Below are 17,035 nucleotides of genomic sequence, written 5' to 3' on the forward strand. Positions count from 1 at the left end.
ATGTTAATACATAGATTAAGGTTAACGCTTTCTGTTTCATATAGTATCTTAGGTATCAGGTAACCAAGAGAGTTCGTGCGGTTTTTGAGAACAGTTAGTGTGATCAAAGTGATTCTGATGACGTCAGATGTTTACATTTCTTTCAAACCTTATTCAGTAGAGAGTAGTCAGTGCATCGCACGTTTCCTTACCGGTGTTGTAGGAAGCGCAATCTGCGAAAGAACATGTCGTTGGAAAGGGAGGCTTATTTTGCTTTAGGAGTACAAATTAGGAAGGAAAAAGAATAATATGCTCCGCGTTTGGAAAGATGTCAGTGAGTACGGACTGCTCAAAAGTGGTTCAGCCGCTTTTCTTCTGGAAACGAGAGCCTTGAAGACACGCCTCGTGTCGATTGCCCATCCACCCTCGACAAAGTCCAGCTGAAGGAGGAATTCAAGCAGTATCCTCATCAAACCTGCAAGAAGCTTGCACACAGGTTTGGAGTATCTGACGAAACCGTTTCATCACATCTTCATAACCTTGGGATAACATGGAATCTAAGCAAGTGGGTTCCTCATGTTCTGTCCGAGGGAAACAAGCTCTAACGGTTGAGCATCTGCTTGTTGTTGCTGTCGCGCCATAATAAAGCCTCGTTACTGGACCAAATCTTGACATGTAACGAAAGTGGATTATGTATGATAATAGGAAGAGGAAACATCGTTGGTCGACCTCTGGTTCGGTCTCATTGGCCTCTAAACTGGACATTCACCAAAAGAAGGCATGCTATGTGTTTGGTGAACTAGCGCTGGCATAGTCTACGGAAAAACCATAACAGCCTAGGTCTACTCGTCACAATTGCAAAGAGTTTCGGCTGCACTGCTCCAGAAGCAGCCAGCACTAGTGAACAGAAATGAAGTTTTTCTCCTCCATGATCTTGTCAAACTTCATACGGTAAAAGCGACCACAGAGGTGATCAAAACACTAAGCTGGGAAGTTGTACCTCATCCACGCTATTCCCCAGATGTCGCCCCATCGGACTTTTACCTGTTTTTACAGAATGTCCATGGATAACCACTTGCAGGAACAGCAGTTCCGAAAACACGACGATATCACAAAGACTACCACAGAAAAACGGATTAAAAAAAAAAAAAAAAGGTCTCATTAAAGCCAATGGTGATTATTTCGAAGAATAAAATGGGTGTTTAAGACTTTTGTGGGCCGTGTTTGATGAGTAACGGAAATTCTACGAACTTTCTTGCTAACCTGATATAAATCTCTAGAAATAAAATAGTTGGATCTTTCTTTTACTTGTAATTGCAACTGACATAGAGTTTCCTGTTTTGAATCAGTTTTCAAATATTATTTTATGGTCGCCTAGAATTTTACTTGCTCTGACACTAACTTGATAGGGAATTACCTTCTTACAAAATTAACATTCACTTACATGAAAAAGAGGCTTAGTGTAAGAGGCTAACACCCATCTCCTTTGTTTATCGTAATACTTTTATGAAGAATCTGATACATTATTTAAAATATTCTATATAATTATTTTAATTACTTAATTTTCTATGTTTTACTAGTAAGCCTTATATTGCCGATTATATATAATTGGCACAGTTGGAAAACTTAATTACAAATTTAACGGGTTAAAATAAAAATTAAGGCTATTATAAATAATTTATTAAATTAAAAAGTAAAATGACGATTAGAATTACTTGACTTCAAATTGAATTCATTAAAATTTAAAATTTAAAATTTTCACTATTGTGTAACGAGAATTGTTGTAAAGTTGTGAAAGTTATTCTGTAGCAGAAAACTCATTTCATATGTTTCTAAGAAAATATAATGATTAAAGTTTTAATTGTTATTAATTTATTTAACGATTAACAATTTAAAATTAATCCCTAAAATTTTAATTGATTAAATTAAAAATTAACAAAAAAAATAATTGATTAATAGTTATTTTTTTAACGGATGAATTACAAGTCTGGATACGGGATGCCTATCCAGTGAACGGAAATAGTAAATAAATAAAGGTATGGTGTAAAGAACATACTACATAAATGAAAAGCAGGAATATAAACACAACATACACATTAGCTCAAGGTTGTAAGATATAATTTTTTAAAGAGCTGTTGTGTCAACTTGTTATAAGCTTAAAAGTTCAGTTATTTTAACGCCTCAGCCATCAAGTTATTGCGATCGGGGTATTGCCATACTTCTTTCAGGACATAATTAGATCTATTATTGTAATGATCATAATATTGCATATGTAAATTTAACTTTTTACAATTAATTTGATTCGACTCAATTTATTGCATTATACGTGATATTGGATTTGCCAATTAGCAAGTATAATTACATGTTCGTATAGTGAAAATTATAAAACTCATCAAGAGTTGTTAAGGAGTTACCTTGTAAGTAATTTCTTGAATTTCACCATATTATTCTCCCTTTTCATTAACATGTTGTGTAATTTCTTACCCGTATATGTTTTACCTTTTTGATACATATTACTCCTATGTTGAGCAATGTAAGAATAATTTCTTCTACTCGTATTATAAATATATGTATCTTTATTTGACTCAAAGGTTTCACACAGTTAAGTGTTGTGCACATAATGTTGCATATTATATATATATTATATATAAACATATATATATATAGTGGTAAAATACCAAGATATTTTTAAACAGCCGTCGACAGGAAATTCTTTTATTTTTCGGCCAAGTGCACCTTTAATCTGCAAACTAATTAATTCTAACTGTAGAAGGACGGCTTTCGTTTCAAAGCTGATCCTTTGCGCAAACGTGGCAAAAAGAGTTTCTTCGATTTCTTATTGTATTCCTTGAAATATTATGGAAAGCGGAGGATAAAATTTTCTTTATAAGCAAGAGAAAAAAAATCTCATATTTGAAAGGTATGTGGAATTTGATGATTTATATCTTAAAATATGTTGAAATTATTGGTGAAGAAATAATATTAAAAATTTAGTAAGTCTACAGCAATTTTTCTATGATGGAATAATAATAATAATAATAATAATAATAATAATAATAATAATAATAATAATAATAATAATAATAATAATAATAATAATAATAATAATAATAACCTTAGTGCCGTGAACAGCGTCGAGCAAAAATACAGCACTTCGTATGGCACTAGAAAACATACAACAATACGAAAAGAAAAGACAGAGAGAACTAATTCCACAAATTTAAATAAAATTTTAAAAATGGGAAAAAAATGAAATGAAATCTTTGAGTTTTACGTCCCACACTTATGCTGGTTAGGCTAAAGGAGACGGTGATGATGAATAATGAATACAATGGTGGAATGAAGAAAGTGGGAGGAAACTGGAGAACCCCGAGGAAACCTACGTACACGGTGTTTAAAAAAATGAGAGTCAAATAAATTCCTTGTTGCTATGACTATGCTAAAACATTCAGATTAATTAAAAGCTAACAGACAAAGAAAAAATTAAACTTATCGTATTAAAATTACATATTGCAGAATGAAGCTAGATTTTTCACACTAAAAGGTTCCATCAAATCTCGTAAATTATACAACTTTATTTAATATAATTGGCATAAAATTTATCTATCAAAAGAATTAGTCAACCTTCTTAAAAGTTTACATTTCCATTGCACAGGAACTAAAGTTGCACTGCACCACCTCTAATACTATGATTTGGCGCTTTGAAGCCAATGTTACGTAAACAGTATTCACTACAATATATATTATCTTTTTCCTCTAAAAACTTTATCAAAAGCTCTTTCTGCTAGTTAGGCTTTCTAATCCCTAGTATTTGTTTCAATGCTCATATGTACTACTGTTTGAAAATAAAACCTATTGTTCTTGCTTCGTGTATAATAGAACTTACACGTTGATAAAATTTTAACTGTATGTCGAATGTGTTTGCCAGATCCTTAGTAATCTCTGTTTTCTTAATTGTCACATGATTAACCTCATATTTACTAACAAAGTACTATGTTTTATTTGTGTACTTTTTTTCAGTATTTATTTTTAGCAAGTTATTTCCACACCATGCTTTTACTATATTCAAGTCTTGATCTAGCAACTAGTTATCATATACGTTATTAACTGTTCTAAACAATTTTATATCATCGGCGTACAAAAATATATTTGAATACTTGCTTTTATCTGGAAGAACATTTATAAACAGAGAATGTAAAAGCGGTCCTAAGGGTGACCCTTGTGGTATCCCATTTTCCACTAGAATGTATAGCCCCATTTTTAACTCTACATGTTAAAGAGCTTTCGAGCTAATGAATGTACAAGGGAGACAGACCAATTTTTGATAACTTGTTAACAAACTACTTATGATTTATAGAATCAAAAGCTTTTGAAATGTCTATGTATATTACATCGACCTGTAGCTTATTAATTGAGTAGTATGCAAAATACGTATAATAAATTAAATTAGTTACAATTGATCTGCCCTTATAGAAACCACGTTGTGATTCACTTAAAATACTTTTTACATTAAAATATAAATGCTTATGTATAATCATCTCGAATATCTTTGAAAATCCACTGACTAGAGCAATTGACTTGAACTTGTATTTTGTTTTCCGCCTGATTTATATACTGGGACAACATATACCTGCTTCCATATTAAAGGGAATATACCATCACGTAATGAAGTAATAAATATATTTGCTGAACTAGCTGCTAGTGCATTTGCACATACTTATATTATATAATATGGAATGTTGTCCGCACGTGAGATGGTGTTTGGTTTAATTTTTTTAATGGTTTCAATTACATCTAATTCAGTGATGGTAGGATTACCAATTGGGATATTATTACTACTAATATTCGGACACATTACATCTTGACTTGAATCTGTGTTCTTACTTTCATAAAATACTTTCTTAAATACTTCAACAATTTCAATGTAACATTGTAGTATATATGTTGTGAGACGTGTTCAACCTCAGAATTTTTAAAGATATTCCAAAAATGAAAGCTATTCTTATAAACACCATTTTCTAATCCTATATTGTTTCTTATAATTAGTTTATTTCTTAAGTACATGTTTGAGTAGTACAGGATATTGTCAATTAAAATATAATAATAATAATAATAAATGTAAACGAGGAAGAATATATATATATATATATATATATATACTATTCCTTTCATATTCTAATTTTGATAAGGTTTCCAGTTCCAGTTCTTATAACTGCTCAGTATGGCAAGAAATAAGGTTTTCTTAACACTTTCTTTGTGTATTATTCAAGAATTGGCGGTTCGTTGCCCATTGTATTCGCCTACTTCTGTGAGTTCCTGGCTAAGTCTGACAGAGGCCGCTACATGAGTTGGTTACTAATCTTTTGGTCTATTGGTGGAATCTTCGTCGCTCTCATGGCTTGGGCCATCGTCCCACGAACAGGTTAGTAGTGTCATAATTAAAATATAAGATGAATCTCACATTGAAATTTATTTGAACACAGTTCTACAGTATATTGTAGGCGTACACAGGGTTCGAATCAAGCTTTTTTATAAGGGAGGAAACTTTTCCAGATATATATATATATCAAAGTTTATTTTTTACACAGTGATGTAAGATATTTATATATAATGAAATGGGAAAAAAATTTCCTGGCAGGGGAGGAATTCTTCTTTAACGAGAGGAGGAAATCCTCCTCATCTCTTCGTTGATTCGAACCCTGGGTTTACGTTTCGATAATTATCGTGTCAACTTCTACGGGACCCTAACTAGGATACAAAAAGGAAAAGGTAAGAGCTAATACCTAATAACAGAAGAAAAAGTTACAATTACTAGCAGTAGAAGAACCTCTAACAAACTAAAATTAAGATGAGCAGTTTCTTTGCTAAGTTGCTTGATGTTTCTTCCTGTTCTTTGTTTGTTAAATATTACCAGACCACTAAATGTAACAGAATGTGAATTAGAAAGCACCAAATATGAAATTATGACCATCAATTGGTAACGAAATTCAAATTGAGTGATAAAACATATGTCCCTTTTTATAGCATTATTAAAATTTTAACAGGAAAACTAACTTGTAAATTATTCCTTGTAGCTTTGGAAAATTCGAGATTACTAATAAAACTCCAACTGACCAAAGCAGTATATATATTTTAAAATTATATATTTGTGTTACAGTTTTGGCTATGTAACATAGCCTTGCTCAGACACATTATAAGAGAAATATCTAATTTTGACGGTTTATATACAATATGGATGCAAGACACGCCCACTTTCTCTTAAAACATAAACTTTTAATTGGCTCTAAAAAGTAAATTTTTAATTACTGTAAACGTAAACTTTTAATTGGCTCAAAAAGTAAATTTTTAATTACTGTAGTCACTTTCTCTTCTTGCGCACCTGTTATGAAACTCTCAATTAGGTGTTTGACACTTACACTTTCTATTCGCTATTGCCTACCTGCTGTTCTCCATAGTACACCTGCTCCAACAGCGCGTGTTAATCCTTTTAATTCTTTCTTTCCATTTTGTCTATCATCTTTTCCCATAATTCATGTATTACAAGTCCACTAGACCAATTCATCAACTTCTCCTTCCCGTATTTCTTAATCCACTGGGCTTCTTTCCATTTTCTTATCATACTCCTTTTCTCCCTTTCTAATCCTTTTATTCCTTCCCAACTATCTCATGTCCTGTTTCTTTAATGTGTTTACATATTGCGTAGTTCTCTCTTTTTAGTCTAGCATCATTCTTATGTTTTATTCTTTGTTCTAATCTCTTTCCTGCTTCCCCTATGTACTTCATATCGCACCCTTTACAATTAACCTGGTACACTACTCCTTCCTCTTCTGATCTTATTTCCTTTTCTTTCTTCTTTCTTTTCTCTCTCACTAAGTCTATTAAACTCTTTCCTCCTTTCCTGTAATTTTTAATCCCTTCCTTTCTTAACAGGTTCTTCAGAATCTCCGTTTTCTCTCCTAAACTTTCAATGCCAAACCATCCTTTTCCTTCTTTCTCTGTTTCTTCCTCTTTTCTTTCTCTCTTTCTTTCTTCTAAATCTTCTCTTCTGTACCCGTTTCCCTTTAATAATTGGCACAGTATTTCTGTCTTCTTACCTTCTTTCTTCGTTGCTATCTATCGTTTCTATTCTCTTTTTCATGTTCTGTATAAAATTCTTCTTAGTTCCCCTGTCTACGTCACTCCTTTTGTGGCAGTATATCCCGTCATCGCATTCTTTTCTGTACCATCTCGTTTCGAATTTTTCCAACTTTTAGTTCTTTTCCATATTCCAAGGCAACCATCTACATATCTACAAAACATTATAAGATTTTCTCCTCCTTCTTCTTTTACTTTCTGTCCCCACCTGTTCATTACAATGTCTGCTAGTACCGGACTCAGTCTCGAACCTATGCTTAGCTCCTCTTTTATTCTCACCAATTTTTCACCAATCATGTACATACTGTTCTTCCAAATCAGTTTCAGGACCTTCAACACCTTCTCCTTTTTCCCTTTTCTTATAATCTTATTTTCTTATTTCTTCTTCTATTACATCAAGAGGGAGTACGTGTTAAAAACAAGAGAAGAAGAAATGAAAAAAAAAGTATGCTTAAAAGTCCAGGGTTGCTAATTCAGCATCAGTAGCAATCCTAGACACATTCTTTTTCACTTCTAGACATTTTATAGCCAATTTTCATGCCCATTCTTACGTCACTAAAATATAGTCATTATAAGTAATTGTATGTAGGTAGAGGAAATTTAAATGCGAATTTTTTTAACGCCAAATTTCTGTTAACGCCAATATTATCTTCTTACAGTATAATGTATTAGATATGGCTAAGATAAACAGGAACTAATTTACGCACTGACCTGTTTCTCATTTCTCGTAATTTTTAAAAACCGAAACCTGTCCCGTTTTCAGCCGAAAATGTTATTGTCACCCTACCCATAGAACCCGGAGGTTCAATGCCACAAAAGCTGTCCATTGAATTCTATCTTTTGGATCCAGTTTCTACTTTATATTCCTATTTCTGCGAGATCCAACTTAATATTGTCCTCCCATCTGCACCTAGGTCGTTTTCCGATTGGATTTCCAGTTAAAACTTTCAAAGAATTCCTACTTTCTTCTATTCTGGCTAGATGACCTGCCCACCTTAGCCTTCTAGATTTGATGAACCTAACAATGTTTGGTTAACGATATAAATTATGTAAATCCTTGTTATGAAGTTTCCGACACTCCCCATTCCCGTTCCCCTTGAGTTCGAATATTGGTCTTAGAATCTTGTTCTAAAATACTTTCAGTCTGTTCTTCTCTCAAAGTAAGCAACCATGTTTTGTAACCATACAGAACGACAAGGATGATTATCCTTTTATATATTTTATCTGGCAGTCTTAAAACTGTAAATACTTGTAAATTATATATATATGAGAAAATAGTATTAAACATTATTAATCAAGATTGCCGAAAATTACACTCATTTATTTATTTATTTACAAAGCTTCATGATTTTGTAAATTTTGACATGTTCGTTATCACACTAGCATGATAAGTGGACGAAATAAAAATACTACTAATACTTACTATTACTATACCTACATTCCTGATCAAACAGCGTTCTAGTAAACACTACTGCTATGAAGATTTAACAACACTAATTTACGATAAAAATTTACGTAATTTAAGTACACTATGTAAAGTAGAATCTTATTCTTTATTTTATTACTTTTTATGAAATGTGTGTCCCGAGATTAATTGACCTCTTTATTGTGGTTCGAAGGTTTGAGTGTTATTCAAGAGGACAAAGAACACTTCAGCGCGTGGCACCAGTTCCTGTTGGTCTGTTCGCTGCCGTCATTGGCCGCTGTCGTCGGGCTTGTCTTTATGCCAGAGTCGCCCAGATATCTCCTCGAGTCGGGAAGGGAAGTTGAAGCCATGATGGTCTACCAGGTATAAAGGTTATTTACTGTAATAAATGTGACTTTTTAATATTTGTTAATGAATTTATGAGGACATTTGCATAGTATAGGAGCGTTAGAAAAAATACTATTACTATTCTATTTTCTCCTAAGAAAATCAAATGAACATGAGTACGTATGATAGACGACATTGCAATTACTTCAAGCGTTGCAAGAGAAGGGGACAAAATTGACACAACTTCCAGTCAAACAAAAATATATTAAATATTTGTTTATACTTACACGGCTGTTGTTTGAATTGTATGTTTGAACTCATTTTTATAAGAAAATAGCTTTCTTGCGGGGATGAGGGGGATTTACATTATACAGGGTGAAATATGTGTACAAACACCGGGAGGTGATTCCTGACATCAAAAGAAGACAAAAAAAAGTCCTCGTGCATATTGTCGAATTCCGCGTCGTATAAGAGTTACAGGGGTGCCAACTTGGAATCGAAAATTGAATCTTGACAAATGGAACGGAATAAAAAGATGTGCACAGCGTACATGATGCGGAATTTGACAACATGCAAAAGGACTTTTTGCCTTCTTTTGACGTTACGATTCACCTCCCGAAGTATGTACACATCTTTCTGTTTTGTTTCAATTGTCAGGATTCGAGTTTCGATTCCAAGTTGACACCACTGTCGCTCGTATACGACGCGGAATTCTATAATATGCAAGAGGATTTTTGTCTTTTTATGTCACGAATCACCTCCTGGAGTTTGTGCACATCTTTCAGGTTCACCCTGTATATTGCACAAAATACGATTGCCTCAACAACTGATAACCCTTTTATCCTTCAAATTGCTTGTAAGATGCTCCATTTATTTTTACATCTATGATAAGGTTTTGTTAGATATTTGGAAAAATGAGCCTGTACAATGAACACGCAATGTCATTTGGGTTGATGGTGATGGCGAGAGAAAAAAAAAAGTATTTTATATTTCGTATTATATGTAAGTTGCTCCATACGTCTGACAATTGAGTGAGATAGATTTTCAGATTTTCAGGCAGAAAAAGTCTTTTATTCCCGGTATAGAGAGTATTAGAGGACGAACATTGTTTCATTTTCATTTATATAGATATGATTGAGAATGCCCCCATTGTTTTTGTTTTATTCTTAAAAGTCTAGGATGTCCCAAATTGTAACTTGCCGTGTATTTATTATTTATTTAAAAGAGTTCGGTAAATTATTAGGAGTATATTGAATTTCTTCTATATCATAAACGTATATACTTCGCTTTCTTATTAGTTGAGTTGGGTTCAAATTATATGGATTTTGGAAAATAAGTTAACAGTGAACTACAAGTTAGGAATGTGACTGACAAACTGAGGCGTCCTGGTTGTATAATAAATATTTTAAACTTAAGTTTAATATTTCCTACGTGGATAACATTAGCTTTCGGAGTTGGGTAAATTTCAGTAATAGAGTCAAAACTAGGGATGGCTAAATCCGGATTTTTTCTGAATCCCGGAATTTTCTAAATTCCGGATTTTTCCGAATTCGGGAATTTTTCCTAAATCTGGATTTTTTCTGAATTCCGGAACTTTTCCTAAATCCGGAAAGTGAAATTTTCGATTCCGGAAAATACATTTTCCGAAATCCAGATTCCGAAAAATTTTGTCCATCCCTAGTCAAAACTATGCCCAAATCTGAACAGTTAAGAAAAGAAAATCAGAAATATGCCAATATTCTCAAATTACAGGAATTTAGCCAGAAATAAGTGCTTTACATAATTATTGGGAAAACAAATTACTTATTCTTCACTAACTTGTTATTGAGTTACATTTAATAAACTTCATGAAAAAAATGTGAGTAACCGGAGCCAGTGGTGTGCTCCTGTAATACAGCTCTCGTGGAGTCTATATAATATGATGAGGAAGAGCATATACTGTGAGAGTTGACCTTGCATAATGATCTGTGCACCCTCAAAATGCATTGGGTTCGGTTCAGAACCCATGTTAATGATAACTTCGATCCTTCCATAACCTGTCATTGTATAAGGATGCAAAATACGAAAACTCAATTCAGATCAACGAATATGAGTAGACGATCAGTTTATTGTGGGAGGCATGTGTTTGCAGAAGTTTATTTTGGGAGGGGTTCAAAGTTTTGGGAGTCCAAATTCAATATGAGAATAAATTATATTAAAATTTGTAAAATCCCCCTAAAATTTGACTGAACTTATAGAAAAGTCGAGATTTCGGGTGGGCAGGTGGAAAGAGGGTGTGAGGACCTCCAAGGCCCTCCCTTGTACGTCCTTGTATCCTGGCACTTCATCAGAATTTGCAAACCTTTTGTCATGGTTATTTTTCTAAAATGACAAAATATCATTTGTAATTTATTTTTGCTTCAATAGTCTTCGAGACCAGTAGGGCATGGGGTTCTAGAAGCCTGGATTTTATCAGAGAGATAGGTAGACGCGTTTCTACCGTTTCTGAAGATGTTCGTTCAACATCTTTCTTAATCCAGCGTATATCTATTTCAGTCTAACGTGGTAACGTTTCGTCAGTTCTTGGCATCTTGCCGCCCGGGAACTGGAGGAGGTGTTTCTTCTCTTGTACAACATAAACAACTGATTGATATCATAACAACAGATGCTAATTGCACTTTTAATATGATTTTAGAAAATTTTTGTAACATAATCAAAAACAAATATGCTCAATAGAAATTATTAATGAGAGTAAGAAGATGATGACTTTATTTTGTATAATAAAAATAACTTTTATGTTGCAATAACAATAAATACAAACAGTAATAAACAATAAAATTATAATTAATCGATTTTTTAAAAAAAAAACTAGTAAGATGGAAAATAGTTTATTTACATGTTAAAAAATATTTATAATTTGTGAATGTTAACTACTTGTTTTCTTTTGCAGCGTATTTATAAAGTGAATAATTTAAACAACCCATCGGCGCAGTACCAGTTATCAGAATTAGAGCTTCCGAGCAAGAGGCCAGTAGCAAGGGGGTTGCCCCCTCCGTCCCCTGGAAAATCCATTCTAGCAGATATGAGCTACAGCCTTGAAACGGTATGTATACACTATTTGAACTTTTTTTTCTAAGATGCAGGTAGCTACACTAGCAAATACTGTGAGATGGTTCCATATTCCAAATAAAACAAACAATTGAAATAAATCCAATTCAAGAAATGCCACTTTCAAAGCTACAAATTTGCTAAAAAAATTGTGAACTCAATTATTGAAGCGCTGAAATCTGTGCGACATAGCTTAAGTGGTTCAAGAAATTATACAGAAGCCTTCATCATCATAGATATTCTGGCCTTATTGGCAGATCATTTGCCGCAGCTGAGAAGTTTCCATGCTCCACGGTCTTCCGCTAACCCTTCGTCTTCACGTATGATCTTTCTGTTTTTATATTGTCTATTAATTGTAGTCTTCTTCGCCCCCTCCCTCTCTTTCCCGCCACCATACCCTCTAGCACGTCTCTCATGATACAATTTCTTCTCAGGCATTGTCCCAACCAGTTTCTCTTCCTCTTTTCAATGATATCTAAAAGTGTTCTTTCCTCCCCTACCATTTCTAACACCCTCTCATTCGTTTTCCGCTCGCCCCAACTAATTCTTTTCATTCTTCTCCACACCCACATTTCGAAGGCTTCCAGTCGTTTTTCATCACTTTTACGTAATGTCCATGTTTCCGCCCCATACAGAACAACACTGCACACGAAGCATTTTATGAGTCTTTTTCTCAGCTCTTTATTCAATATCCCCCACTTTTCTTCCTCCTAAAGGCTTCTTTCGCCATTCCTATTCTTCCTTGTATTTCACACTCACACTTCATATCACTAAGAATACTACCCAGATATCGAAAACTATTCACTTGTTCTATTTTCTCCCCTCCCACTTTTATATTTGACACAGACCGCTTCGTTCCAATCACCATGGCTTTTGCTTTTTAACATTTATTTTCATCCCATATTCTTCAAAGCCCTTCCTCAGGTTTTCTAACATTTTATTGATTTTCTTTTCAGATTCTGCAACAAGCGCCATATCGTCTGCAATCTTATACATCTAATCATTCTACCTCCTACCGAAATGCCGTCATCATCATGTAGGCTCTTTTTCACTATCTCTTCTAGATAGACATTAAATAGTGTTAGCAAGAGGCAGCATCCTTGTCAAACTCCCCTTCCAATTGCATTTTCCTTTGTCAGTTCCTCCCCTATCCTAACACTTACTTGTTGGTTCATATATAAGTTCTTTATAAGTCTTCGATCTTTCCATTCCAACAAAATCTTCTTTAGAACGCCCAACAACAATTCCCAATTCACGCGGTCAAAAACCTTTTCTATATCAATAAATACATTATACATATGTTTCCCTTTTTCTATAAACCTTTCACCGATCACCCTTAATAATCCAATTGCATCTCTGCCAAAAATTCTAAAATTCGGTTTAGTGTTTGAAACATCTTAGTTAGAAAACTATGGAAACTAGTTCAAGTAATTCGAGGAATTATAATAAATCTTGTTTAAGTTTTATCTAAATATCCATGTATGCAAACTATATCATACCTAGATAAAGCATTTTAGAGTATGGGAAGCATTTACAGCAGTTACTCAGCTTATATTCTTCGCAAATCTGTTCCGTAAGATATATCACGATTCGCAAGTATGGATATTAAGATAAAACTAAAGTTTCATTGTAATTGTTTTGAATAGCTTAAACTGGGATTTAGAGTGTTTTAAAAATTGATTTTTCGAAATTTCGGTAGCTTATATTTCACAAAAAATACACTTTTTGGCCGTATGTACTAGATCTTTTTTACTTTCTTTTGTTGCTAGAAATTGCCTTTCAAAATTTGGTAGTGGTGTTTCTTTGCACCGTGACTATATGCATTGTGAAGTCTCTATATTGTATCAAGTTAGAATACAGAAAACCTGGAGCAGAAATAGAAAGCAAATTAATTACTAAAAAATAGTAAAAACATAGTCACACTCTAAAAAGAGTACACTATAATTTCTTTCGCTAAATATGTCATCACATACGAAGGCAAAGAAAAAGGAGAAAGGAATAACTTAAGGACAGAGTAGTCTGTTATACGTTCAGATGGGTGCCTTATTGGAATGTAGGATCAGGTGATAGTATTACCATGCTGAAAGTAAGTATAGTTTGTAAACAGAGTAGACGGTTGTGAAATTTTATAAAATTTCAACCTGGTAACACATATGAATGACCATACATTCCAACTTAATTGTCCAATTGAACAATTTGCACCTACTTCTTTATTTTCTTTCCTTTCCTTCCTCTCCGAAAGGATGTCTGATGATTTTTTTATTTTTAAATTTCTTATAAGTTTAACATCCCAAGAACCATTTGGCTGTCCGCTTTAGGCTACAGGAGACAATGATTTATTTTATGAAGGTGCTTATAATGTACTTTTTTTTTAAAATGTCTAATTATGTTTTCTGTTTGGAAAGACATTAATACATTTGTAAAAGCTTTGAATAGGATTAAAATAATTTGATAAGATATCATAAAATAAGATCTTAGGGAAGTAGCCTTCACCAGTCCCGACTGGATTGGCTTGTCTTAGGATAGAGCCAGTGGCATTCTTTTGTTTCTAATATTGTTTACAATATGAATAGAGTATGTAAATTTTGTTCAACAGAAATCTTAGTTAGTTTGCAGGAGTAAATACAGAAGTGCAAACTTTTATCTTAACTAATTAACGGGGAAAATGAAGAAAACTTGTTTATAATCTATCAAATATTCTAGTTACCAATTTCAAACTAAAAATCATTTCAATTACTTTTCTCGAGACAAGGATATAATTCTTAGTGAGAGTAAATGCAGATTGGATCCTGCATGAAGGAGTGAATCGATATCTCATATATCCTCGGTTCTAAAATATGGCGCATTAAACTTCAAACAAACAAAATGTATTATATTTCTCCTGGTAATAAATAATTTTATTAGTTTTTCTTTTAAAATCATGGAGGTACAGTCATGTCTTTCACAAGTCACATAAGTAGAGCAATAGGTTTATGTACATACAGTAATAATTATTTTAAATAGCAGTTTTATCTCAGTTAGATAGTCTCATTTCATTTACTGTTATTATGATATACAGTAATTACGTTTCGCGCAACTTATTATTATTATTATTATTATTATTATTATTATTATTATTATTATTATTATTATTATTATTATTATTATTATTATTATTATTATTATTACATTGCTGGGCTTTATAAGATTGTAATGTTAGTACGTCCGTCCGTCCGTTACTCCACAACTTTTGAACGAAAGCGAATTTTTGAAATGAATTCTTTGAATTAAGTAACTAAAAGGATTATTTTCGGCCAAGTTCGTTAATGGAGTCAATGGGTTAACATCTTCACGGCGTAACGCTGTCTTTAACGCTGGCTATTGATATCACATACATTCAATAATTACGTTTCACGTAACGTAATTATGCAACTGTCAAAACATTTAAGAGTTACGGGTTGCATAAATATACAGATGATATATTATTAATCCTTTACGTAACTCATTCATTCATAAATATACGTTTTGCCTGATCCCCTTTACAGCCTTTTTAGTTTATTATTATTATTATTATTATTATTATTATTATTATTATTATTATTATTATTATTATTATTATTATTATTATTATTATTATTATTATTATGTTACCTTATACATGGCCCGAAAGTTTTGAGCAACCAGTATATATATATGTAGGAATTTTATGTTTATTGAACTTTTGGAAATATAATTAGTTGTTTGCCCAATTTTCATGTAGATCGCAAATTTTGCGTAAACTCTACTTAAATAATGATTTTAAGTGTATTTAGATGAAAATATATGGTTATATATATCTATATTGTATAATATTCATATATTTAGCCAAAATCTAGTGTTATTTTAGAAAATAATGTCATATCTGGTCGTTTTGAATCCTTTCCAGTGTATTTTCATGGATATTTTGGCTCAGGGGATCATCAAAATTTTTATTTCATAAATCTTCTTTAAAATTTCACAATTGTAAAGTCAGCCATAATAGCTTCATGATGCATCTCTTTGTTTAATCTAAATTGTCTGTGATTGGAGCATCTCCAATCTCTGCTGTCGTGAAGAGTTTCGGTCCTTTTGATCTTAGATCATCCTATCATTACGTCATTGTAAAGAATCCAATTGAGAATCTTCTCCCAGTTATCTTTGTTCTTTTCGTTAGTGGAGCCGCCATGAGCAGACGTGCAGTGCGTCTTGTCTACAGAAAGTAACTGCAATTTATTTCAGTTTAATTAGCTGTCAGTGGACCATTTTAGGAGTATGAACTCCTGAAAACTGCGGCGCAATAGGAAATAGTTTGACTTGCTCACAGTGCAGTGGTTCGGAGAGAGCAAACTGCTTTCGTCAGATTAGCACATTGATTTTTCGTGAAGAAAGCATGGAACCGTACTGGCCCAGTTTTGATTGTTTTGAGACATCCAAGGAACTTGTCGACAGGCAAGTGGATGAAGAAAATTTGGTAAAGTCTGCAACTGGACAATCAATAAAACTTAAGGTATAGTTTTATGCCATGGAATTGACCAAGTAAGTGGCTAATTGGTGCATTCAAATTTCTATTTCGGAAAAACCTAACCTGCTAAATTTTATCGTTCTGACTTGAAGATGTGTTTCTCTATTAGTGTTGTGATGCTTAACATGATGTGCTAAACTCCGTGTCGTTTTCTCTGAGTTATTTCATATATAGATTCATGATGTGAGTAGCACTGCTCGTTCAATGGGGAGGTTTCCTTTCCTTAAGTTTCAGTGTTTTGATGATTGTCATAACCGACCATAAAATGTGTGTACCTTCCGGGCACATACCTTTCCCCCAAATTATATACGTTAGATGTATAAACCTCTAAATTTCACGTACTGCTCGCTATTAGAAGGAAAATCTATTCACTGTTTTTCTAGGCTCAGATTTACTTTGGGTTGGATATGATGAGACTAATGTTTACATGAATTTTCGGCTCCCATTAATGACAAGGGTGCAATATACGGATATTGGTAATGGGAGATGTTTGTCAATGGTGAAATATTCGTTTTGTATTCTGAATTCCCATCGTGAGAAAACAAAAGTTTAGATTTCAGAGA

At 33.0% G+C, this 17,035-nt stretch overlaps 1 protein-coding gene across 1 annotated transcript in view; it reads left to right on the forward strand.

The window, feature by feature from the left end:
- Positions 1-17,035, forward strand: part of LOC145668102 (synaptic vesicle glycoprotein 2C-like) — a 281,944-nt gene that overhangs the window by 243,494 nt on the left and 21,415 nt on the right. The window contains exons 5-7 of the mRNA XM_081735629.1: positions 5,250-5,401; positions 8,733-8,902; positions 11,796-11,948. Coding sequence (XP_081591755.1) covers positions 5,250-5,401; positions 8,733-8,902; positions 11,796-11,948 — 475 coding nt within the window. The remainder of the gene's footprint in view (positions 1-5,249; positions 5,402-8,732; positions 8,903-11,795; positions 11,949-17,035) is intronic.

The sequence above is a fragment of the Thermobia domestica genome, chromosome 13, assembly GCF_964235325.1.
Source record: "Thermobia domestica chromosome 13, izTheDome1.hap1.1, whole genome shotgun sequence".
NCBI classification, from domain to species: Eukaryota; Metazoa; Arthropoda; class Insecta; order Zygentoma; family Lepismatidae; genus Thermobia; species Thermobia domestica.